Source organism: Papio anubis, chromosome 3, assembly GCF_008728515.1.
Source record: "Papio anubis isolate 15944 chromosome 3, Panubis1.0, whole genome shotgun sequence".
Taxonomy (NCBI): Eukaryota; Metazoa; Chordata; class Mammalia; order Primates; family Cercopithecidae; genus Papio; species Papio anubis.
In genome coordinates this window covers 111,782,868-111,808,869 of record NC_044978.1, presented here as the reverse complement: position 1 = coordinate 111,808,869, position 26,002 = coordinate 111,782,868, and the positions used below count along the sequence as shown (strand labels likewise).

Sequence of the window (26,002 nt, the reverse complement as noted above, 5' to 3'; positions counted from 1 at the left end):
TTAGCATGAAGAGCTCTACACTCTGACATACCCGGTATTAAATCCAGTCTCTACCATTAGCTGGGTGACACACAGGCAAAGTAGTACTCTGCACTTGTTTCCTGATATTAAAATAGGGAATAGTACATAGCACCTGGGATTATGACTGTTAAATTTAATAAGATATTGTCGTCGAAGAGTTAAACTTTTTTTTTTTTTAAAGAGACAGAGTACACATAACATAAAATTTACTATCTTTATCTTTTTTAAGTGTATAGTTCAAATTGTTTCCTTTTAAGTGAGATTAATGTGATTTCAATAGTTAGGAATATAGCTTAATACTTTTCTTCTTAGGATGACAATAGTTAACATTTTTTTGAGTTCATACTATGTGCCAAATATTTGCTAGATGCTTTTAATGAATTCTTATTAGTTCCAAAAACCTACTGAGGTAATACATACTTGGTGTTAGAAGCAGTAAGGCGCTGAGGATATACTGAAATAAATGGCAGTGTGTCCTAAAATATATTAGTGTATGTCATTATAGTGCATAAAGAAATCCCATACACCTTCTGTTTCACTTTTTCGGGCCATTCTCTGCTTTTGTCTCTCTTTTTTTTATTATGTTGCTGGAATTTGCTAGTATTTTGTTGAGGGATTCCAATCTGTAGCTTGCTTTCCTTCTGTTTTCTTTGTTTAGTTTTAGTATCATGGTAATACTGGCTTTATACAATGAATTGGGAAGTATTATCTCTCTATTTTTTGAAACAGTTTGTAAATAATTTGTCTTAATTCTTCTTTGGATGTTTGGTAAAATTCAGCAGTGAAGCCACCTATGCCTGAGTTTTTCTATATGGGTAGTTTGTTTTTGATTACTGAGTCATGATATTTTGAGACTATTTCCTCTTGAATCAATTTTGATAATTTGTGTGTTTCTAGGAGTTTGTCCATTTCATCTAGGTTATCTAATTTGTTGGCATACAGTTGTTCATAGTATTCTCTTGTAATCACTTTTATTTCTTTTGACTCGAATGGTAGGACCCAGGAGGATACTAGAACCTGAAGAAATATACAGTCACTAGGAATAGTGTATCTTGTTTGCATATATTTGGAATAAACTAACTACCAAAGAGATGAACTGAGTCCCTGTGAGGACCCTATTGCCCCTCAGTAGGCTGATTAAGGATATCAAAGAAGACAGTTTTAGTTGTTTATGGATTCTCTAGTAAAACATCATAGATTAACTGTAATATATATCATAAGCCGCTTATACATAGGATCTCCTCATGTGCGTTTCACCACCTTCCTGGGCAGGTGTCTTCTCCATTCCTCTCATCAGAACTTTTCAAATTAGGACTCTTGGTAGGTCCTAGAAACCAGTTTCCTTCCTTAGCTAGTTGCAGATGTCAGAGCCTGAACAGGGTGATCTGATATTCATTATAGCCAATATTGTATTGTCTTTGTACCCACCCATATATTGTTTCTGGAAGAAAATTTTATTTTGAAGAAGTATAAACACTCATACATTTATCGTTTTTATAGATCTACAAGAAGCTCAAAAAAGGAAGATAATGTTATGACTGCACAGCATGTTCCCCTAAAGCGTCAGACCAGTGGATATACATATAACACACCAACAGAATCAAGCTTGGATTCTGGAGAGCGTAAGACTTTAGTTTTAGAGGAAAGGTATGCATGTATTGTAAGGATAATAGTTACATATATTAGTTACCCATTGCTGTATAACAGATTACCCAAAAACTTTATTTTAATTTTGTTAAAGGCTTAAAAACACTTACTGTTTCATAGTTTCTATGGATCAGCAATCTGGGAGGCTTAACTAGCTAGTTCTGGCTCGGATATTCTCAGGAGGTAGCAGTCAAGATATCTTTCTGGTTTTAGTGCTTTAAAGTCTTGTCTGGAACTGGAGAATCCACCTATAAAATGTCTCACATCGCTGTTGGCTGGAGGCCCCTGTTCTGTTCTGGCTGTTTTCAGTAGATCTTAGTTTCTTACCGTGTGGCCCTCTCAGCTGCTGAGTATGGCAACTGGCTTCCCACAAAGCACATGCTCCAAGAGAAGATGTGACTATGATGGATATCACAGTGTCTTTTAATGACTTGTACACTGTCACTTCTACTTTATTCTGTTCATTAGAAACAACTGATTAAGGCCACACTACATTCAGGGAGAGGTGGAATTAGTCTCCACCTCTTGAAAGGTGGTGTATTAAAGAATTTGGACATACAATGTTAAAGTGACACATTTAGTGATCAAATTGAATTACCTACTCTTAATTATATCTGATGTCATATAACCTTTTAAAAAATTAATAAAAGGTAAATTTTAGCAAATTCTCAGACTTTTAAGGGATGGCTAAGATTTCTTTACTATTTGTGAGGTTATGACTAGGCTTATCCTGGGTTCATAATAGGTAGAAAGAGACCTAGGACTGGGAGAGGCTGAATCATCTGTGACAATTTCTGGACCATATTTTAAATTCCATTGGTTTTTGGCTGTAGTTATTTTTTGTTTGTTTGTTTGTTTAATTAAGATATGATGATTTTTTTTTTTTTATAATTTGATTTTCACCACAGTATGTTATCATTTGAATTTACTAAGTCCATAACTCTGATCTATAAGTCATAAATTTAGTACTTATGATGCTCAGCCATCAGTTATGGGATGAAATTGTAGTCTTTGCTTAATGCTGCAAGTACAGTCAGCCTTCCATAACTGTGGGTTCTGCATCCACTGATTCAACCCTCATGGATTGAAAATATTCAGAAAATAAAATATAAAACAATAAAAAGTGACAATATGACATTAAAAATAATGCAAATAAAAATACAGTATAACAACTATTTACATAGCATTTACATTGTATTAGGTATTATAAGTAACCTAGATATGATTTGAAATATACAGTAGGATATGTGAAAGTAATATGCAAATACTGCACCATTGTATATAAGGGACTTGAGCATCCTTAGATTTTGGTTTCCACGGTGGATGCTGGAACCAATCCCCCACAAATACTGAGGGATGACCATATATTCTTGATGACTTATAACATCACTATTGGTTTTATAAGAAAGACTTATGGCAGTTTTAGGAGAAAAATAATCGTTAAGGCAAATACATTAGATATATGCATTATAAAAGCATTAATTTTGTGGTTTACTTTTTTTCTTAAGTGGACCTTCCAGGCTCAATAATAATTATTTAACGTCTGGAAAGAATAATAATGATGTGGATGAGGAGGAAGCTCATGGAAGTTCAGGTAAACTATTGTTTTTTGGGGTTTTTTTCTGTCTTGATTTTAATGGCATTATGAATATGGAATAAGGAGTGCTATGTTTTGTTTCCATTGTCACTGTTGGCGAATGTATATTGAGTACCTACCTCTTAAGACCCTTAGTTAGAGATTAATAAGACGCTGTACCTAAGTGAGAGACAAAGAAAATGAGTGACAGTTGTTTAAGTAGAACATAATGAAATATTGGCACTTAAGGTGTCTACTCCAGTATTTAAAATTGTTAAACTGATAAGCGTATACATGAAGCAGATTAGTCATCTGTTGATGATTACTGAAGCTGAGTGATGGATATATTGGGTCCATTATACTATTTTCTCTATTTTTAATACTTGAAAGTTTTCTTTGTTTTTGTTTTTGTTTTTGTTTTTGTTTTTGTTTTGTTTTGTTTGAGAGAGAGTATTGGTCTGTCGCCCAGGCTGGAGTGCAGTGGTGCAATCTCAGCTCACTACATCCTCTACCTCCTGGGTTCAAGCAATTCTCCTGCCTTAGCCTCCCGAGTAGCTGGGATTACAGGCACATGCCACCATGCCTGGCTAATTTTTTTGTATTTTTGGTAGAGATGGGGTTTCACCATCTTGGCCAGGCTAGTCTTGAACTCCTGACCTTGTGATTAACCTGCCTCAGCCTCCCAAAGTTCTGGGATTACAGGCGTGAGCCACCATGCCCAGCCTTCAGTACTTGAAAATTTTCATACTGAAGTTTAAAAATGCCTCTTAATAGAGAATTTTATAATTTTTTCATGCTCCTAAAAATGCATGCTTGATTGTAATCTGTTATACTTTTTTTCTAATAATCACTATTCTTTTAACTTTTTAGTTTTTCTCCCATCATTAGATTTATCGTATTTTCTCTTTTAACTTGAATGCTTTCTGTGTTTTTCTGCTTTTTCTTTGATAAAGAAGCAGCATTGAATTTCCCTCAGTATAGTTTTGGCTTAATTTTATAGGTTTTGCTATGTAATGTTATTGTAGTGTACTCTGAATTGTAGCGATTTTTCTTTGACCCAGGAATTATTTAAGAATATGTTAGTTAAGAGCTTAGTCTCCAGGGTCATGGATCTGGGATTGGTTGTGGCTCTACTACTTACTTGCTACGTTATCTTTTTCTTTTTTTTTCCCCATTCACCACTGATCAGGAAGCATCACTATATTATCTTGAGTAAGAAATTTCAGTGTTCTTAAACTTCAGTTTCCTTATCTGTAAAATGATATCAGCTCCAATACCATAAGCTGATACAAAGATGAATACGTGATCTTTGCTTAGTTTAATATCAGGTGTATGTTAAATAGCCAATTTTTGCTGTTATTCTAAGAAGTTGTGTTTTATTTTGTTCTTTTATTATTTTCTAGTTTCATTTTATTGTTCTGGAAAACTTGGTCCATATTATTTATTGTTTGAATTCATTAAGTGTTTTTCTGTGTGTTCTAGTGGATGCTTAGTTTTTATAATTTTCCCATTGGTGCTTGAAAAAAGAATAATTTGTATACAGATGGGGATTCAAAGATATATGTCCAGTTATTTCATTGATAGCGTAAGTGGATATATTTTTTTGAATATACTTTAAATATTTATGGAATTCTTAAATATGAAAAATTATGGAATATTTACTATATGTTATTTTAAGGGTAGGGATGTGTCAGTGAACAAAACTGACAAAATTTTCTGCCCTCCTGCAGCTTCATTTCTGGAAGAGCAGGGTGGCAGACAATATAAAAAGATAAAGTTTATGATTTGTTGGGTGTTGAGAGTAGAGAAATAGAACAGGGTTTTTAGGGTGGGAAATTAAGTTTACATTTTTAGGTAGGTGGGCAGAAAAGTCCTCCCTAAGGAAGTGATCATTTGAGCAAAGATGTAAAGAGATGAGACAGCAAACCATGCAGCTGTCTGGGTAAATAGTGTACCAGGTAGGGGGAAGATGAAAGGCAAAGGTTCCAATGTGGTAAAGAGTCCATCTTGATTGAGGAACACCAAAAAGGCCAGGGGGTTAGAGCAGAGGAAGAGAGCGAACGAATAGTAGGAAAAATGATGTCACAGAGGCAACAGAGTGAAAGATCACATAGGATGTTAAATGCAAAATTTTACTAAGAGATGGGAAGCCATTAGAGGGTTTTGAGCAGAAGAGAGACATGACTTGACCTGTATTAACAGAATCACTGCAGGTACCGTGTTAGGAGTTGACCATTGGGGTTGAAGGGACAGGAAGGTTTGAAGCAAGGAGACTAGCTAGAGAGATGTTGAAATAATCTTAGTGAGAGGTGTTGGCTTAGACCAGCGTGGTAACAGTAGAAGGTGGAAGAGGATTTTTAGGTATTTTTGAAGGTAAAGTCAACAGGATTTTCTGATGGACAAGATGTGGTGTATAAGAGAAAGAGAGGTGTTAGAGAGAACTTGAAGGTTTTTGGCCTGAGCACCTGGAAGAATGGCAATACTACTACCTGATCTGGGGACTATTGGGGAAGAAGCAGATTTGGGGGAAAAGAACATGTGTTAAATTTGGACATACTAAGCTTGATATTATTCTGAACCTTTGTATTCTTTTGATTTGAGATCTATTAAGGACTACTAGAATTGAAGTAAAGTGTTCCCACTACAACTGACTTTCTCCTTGTATTTTCTGTAGTCTTTGTTATGTACATTTCAGTGCTGTTGCTGATCACATAAGCCTTCATATGGAGTGTACCTGCTTTGGTCAAATTTATCTGCTTCGTTGTGTTAAATCCTTTTTGCTTTGTAGTTTGTTTTGTCTAATATTACTATTGTGACTTCCGCTTTCTTTTGGTTGGTTGTTATTTCTTTGTTTCTTATCTTTTTATTTAACTTATTAGAGAATTTAAAAAGTGGCTAAGAAACAACACATGATTGAATTGTTGTTTTTGACTTGCTGTGTCAGTACTTTTTCCTTTAATAAAATATTTAATATGTATACACTTATTGTCAACAGATATATTTGTTACTTCTTTGTAAAGTTGGTAGACATTCTCACATATTCTAGCAAGGACTCAGCATTTTTTTTCTTTTTAAACATGATGAACCACCAGCTAAATAGAGAACATAATCTTGAGTCATGATCTTTTTTTCTTTAAACTATTGCTATTTGCTTCATGAGAGTTAATGCTTATGAATAGAAATTTGAAGGCAGCCTTATTTCTTCTTTTCTTTGTAGATAATCTGTTTTCTTCCATCTCCATACTTACTAGGATCCTTTAATCTTTGAAATTTAGGAGTTGTCCCTTGCGTTAGTCACTTAAAAAATAATTTATTTGAAATGATTTCAGTCTTATACAGAAATCCCATATCCCCTTCATCGAGATTTCACAATTGTCCTCATTTTACAACATTTTTCCATCTGTCTCCCTGCCTCCTCTAATAAATACACATGTTTATTATCATTCATCTTTTTTTCTGAACTATTTGAGAGGGAATTGTAGACATGATATATTATTTCCCTTAAATACCCCATAATGTATTTCAGCAAGAGAAGGATATAACTACCCTCGAACCATCCAAATAAGGAAATCAGCGTTAATACAACACAGATTCCACTAGCAGTTCCTTTTCCCTTGCAGCTCCGGATCCAGTCCTGGATCTCAGTGTTTCTTCTTCCTCCTGGTTCAAGATCCAGTCCTGGATCATCGACTGCATTTAGCTGTCATGTCCCTTAGTTTCCTTCAACATGGAACAGTTTCTTAGTTTTTTTCCTAACTTAACTCATGATCAAATGTGTGCCATTCGTATTGACAGTAATACTACAGAAATGATGCTATAGGGTTAGGAGTTAGGGGTTGTAATTTGTGCATCACACAGGAGGCACACAACGTTCACCCATCTGCATGATGCTTTTGTTTTTTGTTTGTTTGTTTGAGATGGAGTCTTGCTCTGTCACCCAGGCTGTAGTGAAGTTGTGTGATCTCAGTTCACTGTAACCTCCACCTCCCAGGTTCAAGCAATTCTCATGCCTCAGCCTCCTGAGTAGCTGGGATTACAGCCACATGCCACCATGCCTGGCTAGTTTTTGTATTTTTAGTAGAGACAGGCTTTCACCTTGTTGGCCAGGCTGGTCTCGAACTCCGGACCTCAAGTGATCTGCCCAACTCAGTCTCCCAAAGTGCTGGGTTTACAGGTGTGAGCCACCATGCCCTGCTGACATGATGTTAATCCTGATCACCTGTTCATGTTATTGTCTGCCAGGTTTCTCTACTGTAAAGACACTGCTTTTCTCTTACAATTGATAAATATTATTGTGGAGTGATATTCTAGTACTATTTTAATAGCCTGTTTTTTGTTGAACCTCCATTCACCAACCTTAACATACATTCAAGACTCCCACTTGAATTATCAGCCATTAATGATGGTACCACATTATTTTCTATTTTCTGTTTCTTTAGTTCCTTTCCCATTAATTAGTTGCCAGTTTTTCTCCCCCATGCCAATTATTTTATTCATGATTCATTTTATTTGTATCAGTATGGACTACTGGGTTTATATTTTATCCCATGGGGTTGTAAAATCTTGATCATTTATTATGGTACTCAAATTGTGATAGATTTGGTCATTGGATTTTCTTTCAGCTGGTCTCTGTGTGCTTTTGTCATAATTCTCTGAATACTGTTTTTGTTTTTTGGCATAAGATGTTCCAGTCTTTTTCCTGCCCCAGCTCTGGGATCAGTTACTGCTCCAGGAAACTTAGTTCTTTTTGGTGGAGGATGGCATTTAGAAACCAAGATTTGGACACTCGATGTGATCCTTGTTTGGGATACCATTGCTTCTGGTCTTTCTCAGTGTACAGAGATAGGAAATATACATACACACGTACACATAGGTACACACCATATATAATACAGGCATCTGTATCTATTTCTATATTTATATTTATACAGGCATACTTTGTTTTATTGTGTTTTGTGTCATTGCATTTTGGAGATACTACATTTTTCACAAATTGAAAGTTGTGGCAACCCTTTGTTGAGTAAGCCTTATTGGCACCATTTTTTTTTTTTTTCAATAGCATCTGCTCACCTTGTGTCTGTGTGTCACATTTTGGTAATTTTCACAGTATATCAAACTTTTTCATTACTATGTCTTTTATGGTGATTTGTGATCAGGTGATCTTTGACATTACTATTGTAATTGTTTTGGGGCACTGCAAACCACACCTACATAAGAAAGTGAAAATTCATGTGTTCTTACTGCTCTGCTGACTGGCCAGTTCCCTATCTTTCTCCCTGTCTTCAGGCTTCCCTGTTTCCTGAGACACAATATTGAAATTAGGCCATTAATAACCCTACAATGGCTTCTAAGTGTTCAAGTAAAAGAAAGAGTCACACGTTTTTCACTTTAAATCAAAAGCTAGAAATGATTAAGCTTAGTGAGGAAGGCATGTCAGAAACCGAGCTAGTCCAGAAGCTAGGCCTCTGGCACCAAACAGCCAATTTGTGAATGCAAAGGAAAAGTTCTTGAAGGAAAAGAAAAGTGCTACTACAATGAACACATGAATGATAAGAAAGAGAAACTGCCTTACTGCTGATACAGAGAAAGTTTCAGTGGTCGGGACAGAGAATTAAACAAGCCACAGCATTCCTTTAAGCCAAAGCCTAATCCAGAGCAAGGCCCTAACTCTCTTTAATTCTGTGGAGGCTGAGAGAGTTAAGGAAGCAGCAGAAGAAAAGTTTGAAGCTAGCAGAGGCTGGTTCATGAGGTTTAAGGAAAGAAGCTGTTTCCATAGCATAAAAGAGCAAGGTGAAGCAACAAGGTCTGATGTAGAAGTTGCAGTAAGTTATCTAGAAAATGTAGCTGAGATAATTGAAGGTGTCTTTACTAAACAACAGATTTTCCCTGTAGACAAAACAGCCTTCTATTGAAAGAAGATGTCATCTAGGACGTTCATAGCTAATGAGAAGTCAATGCATGACTTCAGAGCTTCCAAGGTCAGACTGTGACTCTCTTGGTAAGGGCTAATACAGCTGGTGACTTTAAGTTGAAACTAGTACTCATTTACCATTCCAGAAATCCTAGAATCCTTAGGAATTATGCTAAATCTACTTTGCTCTATTAGTAGAACAACAAAGCCTGAGTGACAGCACATCCATAGCAATGCACCAGGCCACTCAGCAGCTCTAATGGACAAGGATGAGGAGATTAATGTTGCTTTCATGCCTACTAAGAGAGCATTCGTTCTGCAGCCCATGCATGGATCAAGGAATAATTTGGATTTTTAAGTCTTATTTAAGAAATAGATTTTGTAGGGCAGTAGCTGTCATGAGTAGTGATTCCTCTGTTGGATCTGGACAAAATAAATAAACCTTCTGGTAAGGATTCACCATTCTAGATGCCCTTAAAAATATTTGTGTTTCGTGGGAGGAGGTCAAAATATCAATATTAACAGGAGCTTGGAAGAAGTTGATTCTAACCCTTATGGGTGAATTTGAAGGATTCAAGACTTCAGTGGAGGAAGTAACTAGATGTGGTAGAAATAGCAAGGGAACTAGAATTAGAAGTGGAGTCTGGAGATGAAACTGAATTGCTGCAATTTCATGACAAAATTTGAACAGATGAGGAGTTGCTTCTTATGGAAGAACAAAGAAACTGATTTCTTGAGGTGGAATCTACTCCTGGTGAATATGCTGTGAACCCTTGAAATGACAAAAAAGGATTTAGGATATACCATGAACTTAGTTGATAAAGCAGCAGCAGAGTTTGAGAGGATTGATTGCAGTTTTGAAAGAAGTTCTGCTGTGGGTAAAATGCTATAAAACAGCGTTTTATATTCTCCAGAGAAACTTCATTATTGACTTATTTTAAGAAACTGCCACAAGCATCCCAGCCTGATCAGTCAGCAGTCATCAACAATGAGGCAAAATACCCTACCAACAAAAAGATTAAAACTCACTGAAAGCTCAGCTGATAAGCATTTTTATTTTTATTTTTTATTTTTATTTTTTGAGAATGAGACAGAGGCTTGCTCTGATTCCCAGGCTGGGGTGCAGTGGCATGATCTCAGCTCATTGAAACCTTTTTCCTCCTGGTTTCAAGCGATTCTTGTGCCATAGCCACAAAGAGTAGCTGGGATTGCAAGGTGTGCACCACCGCACCCAGCTAATTTTTTTTATTTTTAGTAGAGACGGGTTTTCGCCATGTTGGCCAGGCTTGTCTCAAACTCCTGGCCTCAAGTGATCCACCCTCCTGGGCCTCCCAAAGTCTTGGGATTACAGGCATGAGCTACTATGCCTGGTTGATCTTTAACATTTTTAGCAATAAAATATTTTTAAATTAAGGTGTGTGTACACTGATTTTTTTGGATATAATGCTCTTGCACATTTAACAGACTATAGTATAGTATAGACATAACTTTTGGCTGGGCATGGTGGCTCACGCCTGTAATCCCAAGACTTTGGGAGGTGAGGCAGGCAGATCACTTGAGCCCAGGAGTTGGCGACCAGCCTGGCCAACATGCCAAAAACCTGTTTCTAAAAAAATACAAAAATTAGCTGAGCATGGTGGTGTGCATTTGTGGTTCCGGCTACTTGGCGGGCTGAGGCGGGAGAATCATTTGCTCCCAGAAGGTTGAGGCCGCAGTGAGTCTCCATCTCACCACTGCACTGCTGCCTGGGTGACAGAGTGAGACTTTGTCTCAAAAAAACAAAATAAAACAGCCAAAGAAATAGCTCTTATATTCACCAGGAAACTAAAAAGCTGTTTGACTTGCTTTATTGCAGCATCTGTTTTATTGCAGTAGTCTGGAACTGAACTGGCAATATCTCTGAGGTATGCCTGTATTTGTATGTATGTATGTATGTATGTATGTATTTATTTTAAGATGGAGTCTCCCTCTGTCGCCCAGACTGGAGTGCAGTGGTGCGATCTCGGCTCACTGCAACCTCCGCCTCTCGGGGTCAAGCTGTTCTCCTGCCTCAGCCTCCTGAGTAGCTGAGGTTACAGGTGTGTGCCACCACGCCCAGCTAATTTTTGTATTTTTAGTAGAGATGGGGTTTCACCATGTTGGTAAGGCTGGTCTCGAACTGACCTCCTGATCCACCCGCCTCGGCCTCCCAAAGTGCTGGGATTACAGGCATGAGCCACTACGCCCAGCCGCCTGTATTTATTATAAGTTCACATTTCTACCCTCTCTTCCAGTCCAACATAGACTTCCCCTTTTCCATTTTTATAAACCTCTTCTCAAATAGTGACAAACCTGACTCCCATTATCCTCAGTATATTTACTTGTTTCTGTGATTCCTTATATGACTCTGACGCTGACTCCGAGGCCCAGTGTCACAGGAGAATTTCCAACAGAGATGAGACCTGCTTGTTCTAGTGGAGACTGCGTGGGAAATTGGATTTTTGGGGGTAGGGGGTACACAGATTAATTGAGCTAGACTTCACGTACCATATAATTAATCCACTTATAGTATACAAATCAATGATATGTAGTCATTGACACAATCGATGTTAGAATGTCTTCATAACCCCCAAAAAGAAACTCGTTTACCCTTTAGTAGCCAACTTTCATTTCCTTTCCCTGGGCCTACCCAATTACTAATCTACTTTTGATGTCTAGAGATTTGCCTATTTCTGACAGGGAAATTAGATGTTAATGATCACTGAAGTTTCTTCCAAACCAACAATTTTATAAAATAACTTTTTTTTTTTTTTTTTTTTGCTTTCATGGACTCATTTGAGAATATGATAAAAGCTCAGACCCACTTTTCAGGGAAAAAAGGTATATATTTCATACAAAATTGTATTTGCAGTTTTAGGTGGTTCACAGACATTGTGTCCCAGTTGTATATTGCTGTATAACTAACCACCCCAAAACTTAAAGGCTTAATACAATGATTGATTTATCTTTCATGGTTCTGTGAATTGACTTGGCTTAGTTGGGTAATTGTCACTTGAGTACACTCATCAATTTATAGTTAAATGCAAGCTGCTGGGACTGGAGTCATCTGAAAGTTGAACTGGGTTGGACATTCAAGGCAACTTCCTCACTTATATATTTGAACCCAGCTAGAAGAGCTGGGACATTGAGGTTGGCTAAACATCTCTTTTCCTCCATGTGGCTTTTCCATGTGGCCACATTGGGTTTCCTTACAGCATGGTAGTCTTGTGTTAATCTTCATATTGTTGCTGTCTTCCCCTAGACTGAGATCCCAAGACTTCTAGATGGAACCTGTAGATTGTATTAGGACTTAGCCTTTTAAGCCCCAGAACATCATTTCTGTTGCATACTATTAGTTAAGCAAGTCACTAACTCCAGCAGAGATTGAAAGAGAAGGGAACAATATTCTACTTCTTGATACAGAACATTTGTGCATAGAAAGGGAAAGAAGGGATGACACCATCTTTAGGTGCTAGTTACCAAAGTTGAGAACCCCTAAGCTCATTGGCACACTGCTAAATTCAGTACACTTACACTATTTTAGAACTTTAAGGAGAAGTTACAGGTAGTTCATAAATAACATATTAATTATCCATTATCAGGCCCTACATTTTATCCACCAGTGGCTTATTTCCATGAGCAATAGAAAATCTGTGTGGTTTTCTTTTGTTTGTTTTTTAAACTGTTACACTCTTTAGAATAAAAACCAGGGTTGTCCAAGGGAGCGAATATAGTCATGAGTTTTTAAGTTTCTGTTTCTGGTTGATCCAGTAAAACCCCTTCCTCATCCCTCTTTTCCACTTGTCTCCAGAGACAGAAACTAAAAAGCATGGTTTCAGGCTGCTAAAGGCCTAAAACAAAACAAAACAGAACAACAACAACAAAATAAGGCGGATTGGACAAGCTTGCGATGATATTCATTCTAGCAAAATCTAGAGAAATAGTTCTTTTCCTTAGTTTTTACAGTTGAGCAATGAAAAGCAGAAGGAGTAATAAAATATATTATCAGGTCAAACTTTATTTAAAATTCTCATACTGAAATTGACCAGAAACACATTTTAATTTAACATGGAATTAGCAGTCATTTCTTGTGATACTATCTTTTGCATTTTGTAGATGACTCAAAACGATCTAAAGTGATACCAAAGAACAGAATCCATCACAAACTAGGTAAGAATATTTTTCTTTTTTAATATTTTCATTGAGAAAAATACTTTCATTAAGTTTCTGTTTCTAAATATAAGTTACTTTTCTTAAGCAGGAAAAATACAATTACTTGGATTAATTGACAGATAAATTAAAATTATGCACTTAGTTTTTATGAATTTCGTAGTAAGTCACCACAAGCCACTGAATTAGTCTATTGTCTATTTATAAATCCTATTGCTCTCTCACTTTTTGCCCCATAGTAGGGGGCATGATCCTCCCTTATCTATGAAACTAGGGTGGATAATTTTATCAAAGAAACTGTAACTACCAAAAAAAAAAAAAGAAACTATAACTACCAGGTAGATGGCTTCCTTGACAGCATCTCCTTCCACTTTAATCCACTTGACTCCTGAACAAAGCAGTAGCTAAAGTAGTAAGTAGACAAAGCTGAGAACTGTGGAACCCATGGAGAGGCCCATGTAAAGATTAACAATCCATGGTTCCCAAAGAGATATTTGCCAGTCAAGATACATGATAGTTCCCACCTTTCTGTGATGTTGGGTGGCTTTCCATGTTTCTCCCTTTATTTGAGGCTGTGAGTGCTCTTGCATTCATACTGAGAGATTACCAGAAGAAGTGAAGCTTTCTCTCATTGCCTTACTCAAGAACTTAGATCTTGTCAGTATTTTGTGGGCCTATGTGATGAGAGACTGCTATACCTCTCAATACTTAATGCTTGTCTTGAAGTGAAATGATGAATCAGGAGTAGGGGGGAAATAAAAATGTTTCTGAGCAGGGCTTCAGTATATACAGAGGGGAACATTGAGCATTATGCCTAAGAGCAGTAGGCAACTTCTCATTAGCTTCAGGATAGCTTTAGCAAACAAAAGTAGGTAAGAACATGGGAATTTGAAGATATAGCCAACAAACTCAATTTAGTATACAGAACTTTGCATTGTTCAGATAAGATGAGTGGACATTTAACATTGTCAGCACTGAGTATTATTAAATTTTTAACTATTTGCCAATTTGATAGCCTGTGTTTCCATTGGCATTTCTTTAATTATTAGCATAAATATATGTTTTTTCTAGTCTTTTGTCTAGAAAAACATTCATATTTTTAAAAATAAAGCATTCATGTTCTGAAAGATAGTCTTTCCACTGCTAAGTACCATCAACTAAAAAACATGTATACACTTTTGTCTGACATCTTTTTATAGTATTGCCCTCCAACACACCAAATGTTCGCAGGACCAAGAGAACACGCTTGAAACCTTTGGAGTACTGGCGAGGAGAGCGAATAGATTATCAAGGAAGGCCATCAGGTAAAACTTACTTATGTTATAATGTCTGTCAATAAGAAATTTGTTTACTATGTGCCAAACGCTACACTACATGTTTATATACATTACCTTACTTAATCATCACCCCCCAAATTTTGATAATAGGATTTAAATTCATTTTTGTCTGATTAATGTAGAGATGCTGATACTTTCTCTTTGGTAGCTGAATGTTATTCCTGTATTATCTGACAAGATTTCCAGTTGCATAATATAAAACATTAGATTAGAACATGAAAAAATTGTAACTGGTAAAGGTAAAGTAGTTTTCATTATTTTTCCTATTAACCATTTTCCATTTTCTCATAGTTTTCTACAGAGTAGTGTAGGGTGGGCAAGAGAGTATAGTGTTCATCTTAGAGTTATTTTCTTTCTTATTTTTGTAGAGATGAGGCCTTGCTATGTTGTCCAGGCTGGTCTCAATCTCATGGGCTCAAGCAATCCTCCCGCTTTGGCATCTCAAAGTGCTGAGATTGCAGGTATGAGCCACTGTGCCTGGCCATATTTGTTTCTTTGGTGGATATATCTAAGTCAAAGGACTAAACTCATGTGGATTTCTATAAATAGTTCATTGCTAGCCCTCCTGCTTTTTTTTTTAAAGCCTCTGCTGATGACTGTTGATTTCAGGCGAGCAATAGGACCATCTAATCATGTTCCATCATCTAATCCTGTTTTATCAGCCTCTGATTTAAGGTGGTAGAGATATAATGAAATTGGTTGGTATTTGTGTTATTTTAACTATTAGCTGCAGATATCTATATTCTTTGGTACTTTGAAAGGAAATATGCTGTATTAAATTTAAGGAGTTTTGTTGCAAGATTTTCTCTTTCCCATGTACATTTTACTTTTTTTGTTAAATTTTAGGAGGATTCGTGATTGGTGGGATACTGTCTCCAGACACAATGTCGTCTAAAAGGAAGGCAAAAGAAAATATTGGAAAATTCGACAAAAAGTCTAATAAGAAAAGGATCTGTCTTGATAATGATGAAAGAAGTATGAACTTATTTCTGAAAGTAACTTTTAGATTTTATTTTAAATAGGAGTACTTTGAGAAGAAGCTGTTTGCAAAATATGAAATTTACTTCCAAAAACTTCAGAAATAATACCATAGGTAAAATTCATTTTTTAATGTCTACTTTCTTCCAAATGGAAAGTAAGCTAATTTTATTCTTACAAATTATTAATAGCATATTATAAATTTCTTCATGAGTAAATTGCCCAGTCAAATGAAACCTACCATTCCTATGCCCAAACTATGGTTAAAATAGACATTTCTAAAGTATATTATATACCTCTATCTCACTTAGAGTTATGCAGAGCATCACTTAATTCATTGATGATGCAAGAGTTTACATGTTAAGGCTTACAGAAAATAGGAAGTTTAGGGTGTTTGCTTTTATATTAAATCATTATGGGTTTTTAAGTTTGAATTTTTGTTTATCAGAGTGATTTATAAATAGGAAGATACTTTTATGCTTTTAACATTTTTCTTTTATAACTTCTCTATAGCTATATTTTGTACTAAACTTTTTTAGGATTGAGAATAATTTTAAGTAAGTAGTTCATATTTCAATGGTATTTCTTTTGCAGAGACTAGCTTAATGGTAAATCTAGGTATACCTCTTGGAGATCCTTTGCAGCCAACGAGGGTAAAGGACCCAGAAACAAGAGAGATTATTCTCATGGGTAAGATCAGGGATGATATTGAAAATACTTAATTAAACAACTTGTAAGAAAACATTGCTTGCTTGATGGTTGGCCTGTCTACTTTCCCTTTCTCTCCCCAATTCTATCAGTGCTAAAGTCCAGAAGAGAGTCTAATTCCAATAAGCAGCCTATATGAAGACAACTGTAGGGGAATATTGATGTCAGACAACTCCAGGGTACACGTAACACCCTGGGCTTGTTCTCTGGGGCACAAGTGCTACAATCAGGAATGTTGTCCCCCCCCCAACAGCGTCTAGGCCTTCTTTGACCAGGAGGACACATGGGAACAGAGGCTGTTTATGGGGAATTATAGGTAGATAGTTGGCAGACTCAAGGATACTCTTACCATGAGGCCAGGCAGGGATCGTGGGTAGGGCACAGACAAACTTTTGGGCCTACAGGTGGCAGTAATGTTACCTGGAATATGAATCCTTTGTGAGGATGACTAACAAGGGCATCAATCAGTTGTACAAATGCCAGGTTTAACCTTAAAGCTGGTGCTGCAAAGTCCTGGAAGCCTCCTGCTGTATTGAATAGGTATTAAATATTTAGTTTCTAGCAGGTCATGTAAGATGCCCAAGGGATGGGTTATAGTGGGATAGGAGTTTATGTATTACTCAACTGTTTAACAACCAGACTATATATATATATATACACACATATATATATATAATATTTAAATATTTTAACAACTGTTATGACTGTACCATTGAGTACTAAGGGCTGTTTTCCTACATCAGAGGAGAAGTAGGTCAAATCAGAAAGGCGGTAATGGAAGCCGGGCATGGTGGTGGGTGCTTGTAGTCCCAGCTACTTGGGAGGCTGAGACAGGAGAATTGCTAGAATCTGGGAGGCGGAGATTGCAGTGAGCTGAGATCATGCCACTGCACTTCAGCCTGGGCGTGCAGAGCCAGACCCTGTCTCAAAAAAATAATAAAATTATTTCAAAAAAAAAAAAAAAAAAGTGGTAATAATGGTACTCCTACTTAAAATTTTGACTATGAAAATAGATTTCATTTAATATCTTAACATCTTAGCAAAGGTATCTCTATGTAGATTATTTATTTGGCAACAGAGCTTAGAGGTATGGAGTTTTGTTTAGTGTCTTAACTGAAAGCATTGCTGTACTCTATCAGGTTATTGTGAGTGTTGTCAAAAGTTCATTTCTTATTTGTTTCTTGAATCTACTATATATATATATATATATATATATATTTGTTTCTATATCATGTAGTCTGTAGGATCACTAACATTCCCAAATATCCTGGGAAACAGAATCAGACGTTGATAACAGAATAGTTTATTAATTATAGATCTGGAAAGGTTTGTTAAGTGATGGAAATTTTTGTAAGTGAGGTAGTAATTTATGAGCGACCATTAGAGCTCTGCTTTCTCACAAAGTTTACCTAATAAAAACTATTAGTCAAGCAGGAAAAAAAATCTATTGGCATGGTGATGATACATTGTGGTTTATGTCAAACTTTAAAAATAAAGAATTCTTTTTTGTATCTCAGCTAATTTTATTTTCTGTCTCAGTTCCTATAATGCTGCCATTCGTATTCTTCAGCTGGTACTAACAATGCTTACTTTTTGCCAGAAAATATTTTAAATAATTTACACACATTAACTCATTGATATTCACAGCAGCTCATTAACATCGAATAGATGAACTTATTATTATTTCATTTTACCAAAAAGGAAATTGAGGCACAGTGAGAGACAGCTTAAGTTAACTTGCCTAACGTCATGCAGCTTTTAAGACAGAGACAGGATTTGACCTCTGGCATTCTATCTCTAGAGTTAATGATCTGAAACGGCTCTCTCTCTCTAAGGCAGACTTATATCCAGAAATAACTCTTTATTACATGTATGTTTATATGTTATTAACCAATATCATTGCTGTTGTTTTATATTTGTATTACTGTTTTGCTCCTAGATCTTGTAAGGCCACAAGATACATATCAATTTTTTGTTAAACATGGTGAGTTGAAGGTATATAAGACATTGGACACACCCTTTTTTTCTACTGGGAAATTGATATTAGGACCACAAGAGGAAAAGGGAAAGCAGCATGTTGGCCAAGACATATTGGTGAGTACTTTTTTTTATATATTTATGTTTCACTATTGGTAGAACTCTGATTTATTGGATTTGATGAGACATTAAAATGCTATTTCCTCAGAAATGAAATTCTATTACTACACCACACAGAGAAAGATTTTTATTTGTTAAATCTGTTTAGAGTCAACTAACCAACCGTTATTTCACAGTATCTGTTCCCTGCATAGCACTATATTCTTTTGAGATTCAGAAATGTAAGGAATGTTCTTTACTTAAAAACATCTTAAATATAGGTTTGCAAACAAATCATTAGAATTTTAGTGCTGGGGGGGATTATAGAGATTAAATCTAATTCCACATTTCTATGATAATGCAATGGAGAAATAGGTTTAAAGACTTCTTAAAAAATCACTTATATCCCAATTACCCTGATTTGATCGTTACACATTGCATACAGATATTAAAATGTGACATGTACCACAAAATTATGTAAAATTATTGTATATCAATAAAACAGTAACCTGAGAAAAAAGTAAATAAAAATGAGTGAGATTATAAAAAAACTACTTAACTATTTAGCAATAGACTCAGGACTAAGAGCTAGTTGCTTCAATAAGTACTAAATAATATACTATTATATGTAACAATATTACTGGCTGAAGTTGTAATGAGATTCAAGGTCACTCAGGCTCTGTCTTCTTTCTCTTTATCTCCTTTCTTCCACTCCCATCCCCATTTAGAGACATACACCTCTGCAGCATTGGTCTGTTTTATGTGTGTGTGTGTGTGTGTGTGTGTGTGTATAGCAGGAATATTTTATATATATATAAAATATTTGTATTCTGAGTTCGAAAATTGTAGAATATAAAATATGAAAAGCACCAAATTTTAAGAATATTTAACATTATACCAGCAGTTAAAAAAATATAACTAAGGAACATTTTTCAGTATCTGACATTTCAGGAGTCTGAAATTGTGCTACTAAAGTATCACATTCAGAATGATTCTCTTGACTGACAGACGTAAAGTAAATTCAGAAAGGAGGGAAAAATTGTGAACACCTTTGAGTTTATATTAACAAAGAAGGGCAAATTTAGGCAAGGCAAGGAAAAGATACATATGAAAGTCAAAGATTGTTACTACATCAGTATGGCTAGAATCATGATTTAAAATAATTTAACAATATTCATTAATTCAAACTGAAAATGTTATAGGCCTCCAGTTATTATTATGAGTGAAAATAACACATTTTAAAAGCATAGAATGGTCCCTGTATAATAATAAAATAACTAATAATGAAGATAAATATGAAATATCATCACTGAACTAATAGCAGTTACCTATTAAACTGTAATGCCTTTATTATACAAAAGGAAATTTGAGGAGTAGATGTTTAAAAGTGTGTAATCTGGCTAATATTCAAAGGAATACACATTTAAATCCAAATGACACTTTATAGTTACTGAGTTAATGGAAATTGTTAGAAAAATATTCATACCCTGTGACCTGTGAATCTCATTTCTAGAAATTTTTCCTAGGGAAGTAATTTGAAAGTTCAGAGTGAGGGGTGCTGAACATACGTAGTTATTTATGGAATCATTGATGGTAATTGCAGAATTAGAAACCACTACAGTGTGCTACAGGAAGAAAATGGTTGCATTTTAATTTTGACTTAGTAATGATAAAGCATTCTATGATATAATAAACAGTTATACAGAACTTATGTGTTGCAGGCACTGCACTAAGCACATGAAAATTAGTTTGACATTGTATTTTGAAGAATAGCTGTATATGAAGACCCTTGGGATAAACATTTAAGCAAATATACAAGATAAAAGTTCTTTGTATATACTTTCTATTTTTCTAACTAGAATTTTAAAAATGTAAATAAAATCTTGAAGAGAATACATGTTTTACTGTGTGATTATGTAGTTATTTTAGTTGATTTTATTTCTTCTATATATTACCTTTAACTTTTTACAATGAAAATTAAAGTTGAAGTTTTTTTTAATAAAACTAATATTTTTACGTTTTAAAACATGAAGCACACTTACAAATATATGCTTTTGAAAAAAATAATGAAGAGGACAAGATGGAGAACCAGCACAGGCCATTAACTGTCTTTCAAACACTACTAGAGAATATTTAAAAGAGTAGTAGGTTTATTAAAGTCAAACTACAGAAGAATTTACAAATTAATTATGAGAGCTGGTTGTAGAACTTCCCAGGAGACAAGAAGGAAATTAAAAAGTAGAAAATATTAAAGGTTAAATAATGTAGAGAAGAGAGAAAAACATGCCTAAATTCAAATAATAAGAATTTCAGGCGAGAGAAAAAACCCAATGAAAATATTCTTAAAATTAGACAATGAATGTTCCAGAGCTAAAAAAACAAAAAAGTGACAGCAACCTACTTAAAAGAACCAGTTCCTTGGAGGAATGCCTGATTCTAGGCCTGAAACTGAGCTTGGAGTTGATAGCAAACTACTAATCAGAAACCATTAAGATTGGATCATGTTTCAGCTTCCAACTTGAAGATGCTACCACTGGCTGACTAAGGATATGAAACTTGAGTGTTAACAAGAATAGCTTCAGTAGATTGATATGTATCAATTATATCAATCCATGAATCTGTAAGACTACTACTACTGCAACAGCAACAAAAATTTGTTACTGTTGGAGGATTCTAGGAAGCCAACTCACTTTAACAACTGATTCTGCCTTTTCTATATAAACTCTGCTATTAGATAATCAAATAATAGATGAGATGTTTGTTCTTACTAGAATAATATTCCAGCTAATGAGTGAAGAAGGAATGTTTGAGTTAAAATATTATGATTTTGCAATCCCTGATAAGCTATTGGGATCTAGGCATCAAGGCCCAGCTAAGTGGCTGACAGATATCTAAAAAGAATACAACCAGGCATTATGTGCCTCCTAATAGAAAAATACAACACTATCCAAGAAGTAATCTTGCCAACCCCATGCCTTAAAAAAGAAAAAAAAAACCCAAAAGCAAATACAAAACCTGAATCTGGTCAAGTCTCTAGATTTAACTTCCAGGTTACAGGAAATAAAGGGTGGTGAAACCTTTCAAATGATACCTGGGGATATAGTCAGCAAAATCCACCTGTATGAAGATTTTTATGACAAACTGCTTAATGTTTTCAATAAATTAAATGTAAGAAATTAAAAGAAAGAACAAGGTAGAACCTAGGGAATCAGGGTTTCTCAACCATCGCACTAGTAACATTTTTGATTAGATACTTCTTTGTTGTAGTGGGGGCTCTCCTGTTTGTTGTAGGATATTTAGAAGCTTACCTGGCCTCTACTGATTAGATTCCAGTAGCACCGCTCTAGTTGTGACAGAATCAAATACATCTTCAGAAATTGTCCGTTGTCCCTTAGAGGCAAAATCACCTTGATTGAGAACCACTAATATTGATTGAGAAATTTAAGAAACAGATCAACCAATCACTGTGTGTGGTGCTAACCTGGATCCTGATTCCAAGAAACCCTTGAAGATATATTTTCACTGATGATTGGAAATTTGACTATTAGGTATTTGGTGTTAAATATTCATTTTTTAGGTGTGATAACAGTATTGTGGTTATGTTTTTTAGAAGCGCTTGATCTTTCAGTACATACTGAAATATTTGCAGATGAATTATGATACTTGGCATTTATTTCAAAATAAGATGGAGTGAGGATAGTAGACTGGCTTGGGCAGGTGGTTGGTATTAAGTATTCATGAGAGTTCATCATTCTATTTTTGTATGTTTCAAAAGCTTTCTTAATTAAATGTGTACAGAAATGAGGAGAGGTGTGCTTAGAGAACCAAATTGAATAGATGAGAAAAAGCACTAGAAATATATACTTGACTTTTTAGTATTACTTTTGTCTTTTTGATTGAGGGAAATTATTTTTGGATGTAATAAGAACTTTTTTTTATGTCTTACTAAGTTATAAAAATACCTTTGGAACATTTCAGGGGGCTTTTTTCCCCATTTAGGGAGGTAGTATATCACAGTGGTTAGGGAATGAATTCTGTAATCTAAATGCCTGAGTTCAAACCCCAGCTCTGCCATTTACATTGTGACCTTGGAAAATTACTTAACCTCTCTGTGCCTCAGTTTCTTCATCCATGAAAAGCTACCAAAGTAGTAACTGTCTCATTAGTGGGCATATAAATTAAATAAGAATAAAGTGCTCATAATACTACTTGGTACAGAGTAAGTGCTATATAAGTGCTAGCTGTTATTGTTATTCTGGTATATTATGATCATTGTACAAAGTAGTAATAAAAAAAATAAGGAGGCGAATAATTATCTGTGGCAAAACATTCTTGATGGATGTCTTAGTCAGATTGGGCTGCTATAATCAGAATATCATAGATTTTGATCTGTGTCTCTTTTAAGGGCACTGGTCCCATTCCTGAAGGCTCTGCACTCAGGACGTAATTATGTCCCAAATTCACCACCTCCTGATCCCATCACATTGGGGGTTAAGATTCCAGAATATGAATTTTCAGGGGACACACTAATTTCTAACAATGGCTGAATCTCAAAGTTTGAAGGCCTTTTACTGTTTATTTTAGTTGCTCAAAAAACCAGGTCACTGCCAGGATGCTACCTCTGTATAAAGTAGGAAATTTGCCACGTTTGAATATGGAAGCCAGCATGATTGAGAGATTTATTCTCTTTTACTTTCTTAATCTTGATGCTTGTTTAACATATGATTTTAAGGGGAACAGGGATTTAGCTTTTTGTTTTCTTTGATTCTTCAGATTGAGTAGTTTGTTGTCCTAAACATGTGACCTTTAAAGAGGCATACATATAGCCTAGGTATTTTTTTAGTGTAGGTGATAATCTGTTTGAGACGGAGTCTTGCTCTGTCACCCAGGCTGGAGTGCAGTGGCACAATCTCAACTCACTGCAAGCTCCGCCTCCCAGGTTCATGCCATTCTCCTACCTCAGTCTCCCGAGTAGCTGGGACTACAGGCGCCCGCAACCACACCCGGCTAATTTTTTGTAGAGATGAGGTTTCACCGTGTTAGCCAGAGTGGTCTTGATCTCCTGTCTTCGTGATCCACCCACCTCAGCCTCCCGAAGTGCTGGGATTACAGGCGGGAGCCACCACGCCCAGCCTGTAGGTGATAATCTTTACAGTGGCTCTGGAATTTTCATAAGCCAGTAAATAATAAGGGAAAGCAAAAGAAATCTCTTCCTGTATTACAAGGGTCCCCAACCTTTTTGGCACCAAGGACTGGTTCAGAAAGACGATTTTTCTTCCACAGAAATTGATGGTGGCAGTGGGAGTTGGCATTAGATTTTCATAAGGAGCACACAACCTAGATTTCTCACATGCATAGTTCACAATAGGGCTCATGTTCCTGAGAGAATTTAATGCTGCTGCTGATCTAACAGGAGTCGGAGCTCAGGCAGTAACGCTCACTGGCCTGCTGCTTACTTCCTGCTGTGTGAACCCATTCCTAACAGGCCACTGCCAGTAGCGGTCCCTGTCCCGGGTTTTGGGGGCACCTGCTGTATTAGTTTTCAGTTGCTGCTCTAACAGATTACCACTATGGGTCACTGAGAAATGGGTCATTAAGCTATTTTGTCTTATGAACATCATAAGATAATATAGCCTACTATGAGCCTAGGCTATATAGGATACCCTGTTGCTTCCGTACTTCATACCTGTACAGCGTGTTTCTGTGCTGAATACTGTAGACAGTTGTATTTGTGTATTTAAATGTAGAAAAAGTATAATAAAAATATGGCATAAAAGATAAATGGTACACTTATAGGTCACTTACCATAAATGGAGCTTGCAGGACTGGAAGTGGCCCTGGATGAGTCAGTGAGTGAGTGCTGAGTAAATGTGAAGGCCTGGGACATTACTGTACACTCCCGTAGACTTTATAAATACTGTAGACTTAGGCCACACTAAATTCATAAACAAAATTTTTCTGTCTTCAGTAATAAACCTCATCTAACATTTTTACTTTATATCCTTTTTTTTCCATTATTGTTAACTTTTGGACTCTTTTGTAATATTTAAAACTTAACCGTACTGTTCAGCTGTACAAAAATATTTTATTTCCTTATTCTATAAGTATTTTTCTATTTTTTTTTTTAACTTTTAAAACTTTTTTGTTAAAAACTAAGACACAAACAACAAATCACCCTTGTGCTACAAGAGATTAGGATCATTATCAGTGTCTTCCACTACCACATCTTGTCCCACTGTAAAGTCTTTGGGAACAATAACACACATGGAGCTGTCATCTCCTATAATCACATTGCTTTCTTCTGGAATACCTCCTGAGGGACCTGCCTGAGACTGTTTCACACTTAACTTTTTTTTATATAAGTAGTTGGAGTACACTCTAAGTTAGTGGATAAAAGTATAGTAAATACGTAAACCAGTGGCATAGTTGTTTATTATTGTTACCAACTGTTTTGTACTGCACAAAATTGTGTTATACTTTATTTTTTATTTCAATAGGGTTTGGGGAACAAGTAGTGTTTGGTTACATAGATAATTTCTTTTTTTTTTCTTTCATTGAGATAGTCTCCCTCTGTCACCCAGGCTGGAGTGGCACAATATCGGCCCACTGCAGCCTCTGCCTCTTGGGTTCAAGCAATTCTCATGCCTCAGCCTCTCAAGTAGCTGGGATTATAGGATGTATTAGTCCTTTCTCACACTGCTATAAAGAACTGCCCAAGACTGGGTACTTTTTAAAGGAAAGATGTTTAATTGACTCACAGTTCTGTGGGGCTGGGGGTGCCTCAGGAAACTTACAATTATGGCAGAAGGGGAAGCAAACATGTCCTTCACATGGTGGCAGCAAGGAGAATTGGCACACAAGGGGGAAAAGCATCAGATCTCGTGAGAACTCACTCTTATGAGAACAGCATGAGGGTAACCGCCCCCATGATTCAACTGCCTCCCACTGGGTCCTTCCCATGACATGTGGGGATTATGGCAACTATAGTTCAAGGTGAAATTTGGGTGAGGAGACAAAGCTAAACCATATTACAGGGGATAATTTATTTAGTGGTGATTTCTGAGATTTTGATGCACCTATCACCTGAACAGTGTACACTCTACCCACCGTGTAGTCTTGTATCCCTCTCCTCCTCCCACCCTTCCCCCTGAGTCCTCAAAGTCCATTGTATCATTCTTATGCTTTTGAATCCTCATAGCTTAGCTCCCACTTACAAGTGAGAACATGCAATGTTTGGTTTTCCATTTCTGGGTTACTTTATTGGAATGATGGTCTCCAACTCCATGCAGATTGCTACAAATGCCATCCATTATTTCATTCCTTTTTATGGTTGAGTAGCATTCCATGGTACATGTATACCACATTATCTGCTTGTTGATTAATGGGCATTTGGGTTGGTTCCATATTTTTGCAGTCGCAAATTATGCTGCTATAAACGTACGTGTGCAAGTGTCTTTTTCATATAGTGAGTCACTTTTCTTCTGAGTAAGTACCCAGTAGTGGGATTGCTGGATCAAATGGTAGATCTACTTTTAGCTCTACTAAGGTTTTCCATAGCGG

General features: G+C 36.0%; 1 protein-coding gene across 6 annotated transcripts in view; it reads left to right on the top strand.

Moving 5' to 3' along the window:
- CENPC (centromere protein C) overlaps window positions 1-26,002 on the top strand; it is a 78,417-nt gene that overhangs the window by 36,793 nt on the left and 15,622 nt on the right. For 3 of the 6 annotated variants that reach the window (XM_003898839.4, XM_021938584.2, XM_009207017.4), the window contains 7 exons: window positions 1,522-1,668; window positions 3,177-3,262; window positions 13,290-13,343; window positions 14,543-14,647; window positions 15,527-15,655; window positions 16,253-16,348; window positions 18,306-18,460. In XM_003898839.4, the coding sequence (XP_003898888.3) occupies window positions 1,522-1,668; window positions 3,177-3,262; window positions 13,290-13,343; window positions 14,543-14,647; window positions 15,527-15,655; window positions 16,253-16,348; window positions 18,306-18,460 (772 nt within the window). Of the gene's footprint in view, window positions 1-1,521; window positions 1,669-3,176; window positions 3,263-13,289; window positions 13,344-14,542; window positions 14,648-15,526; window positions 15,774-16,252; window positions 16,349-18,305; window positions 18,461-20,163; window positions 23,358-26,002 lie in introns of those variants that run through there. The other 3 variants (XM_021938583.2, XR_647013.4, XM_009207016.3) reach the window with 3 other exon arrangements.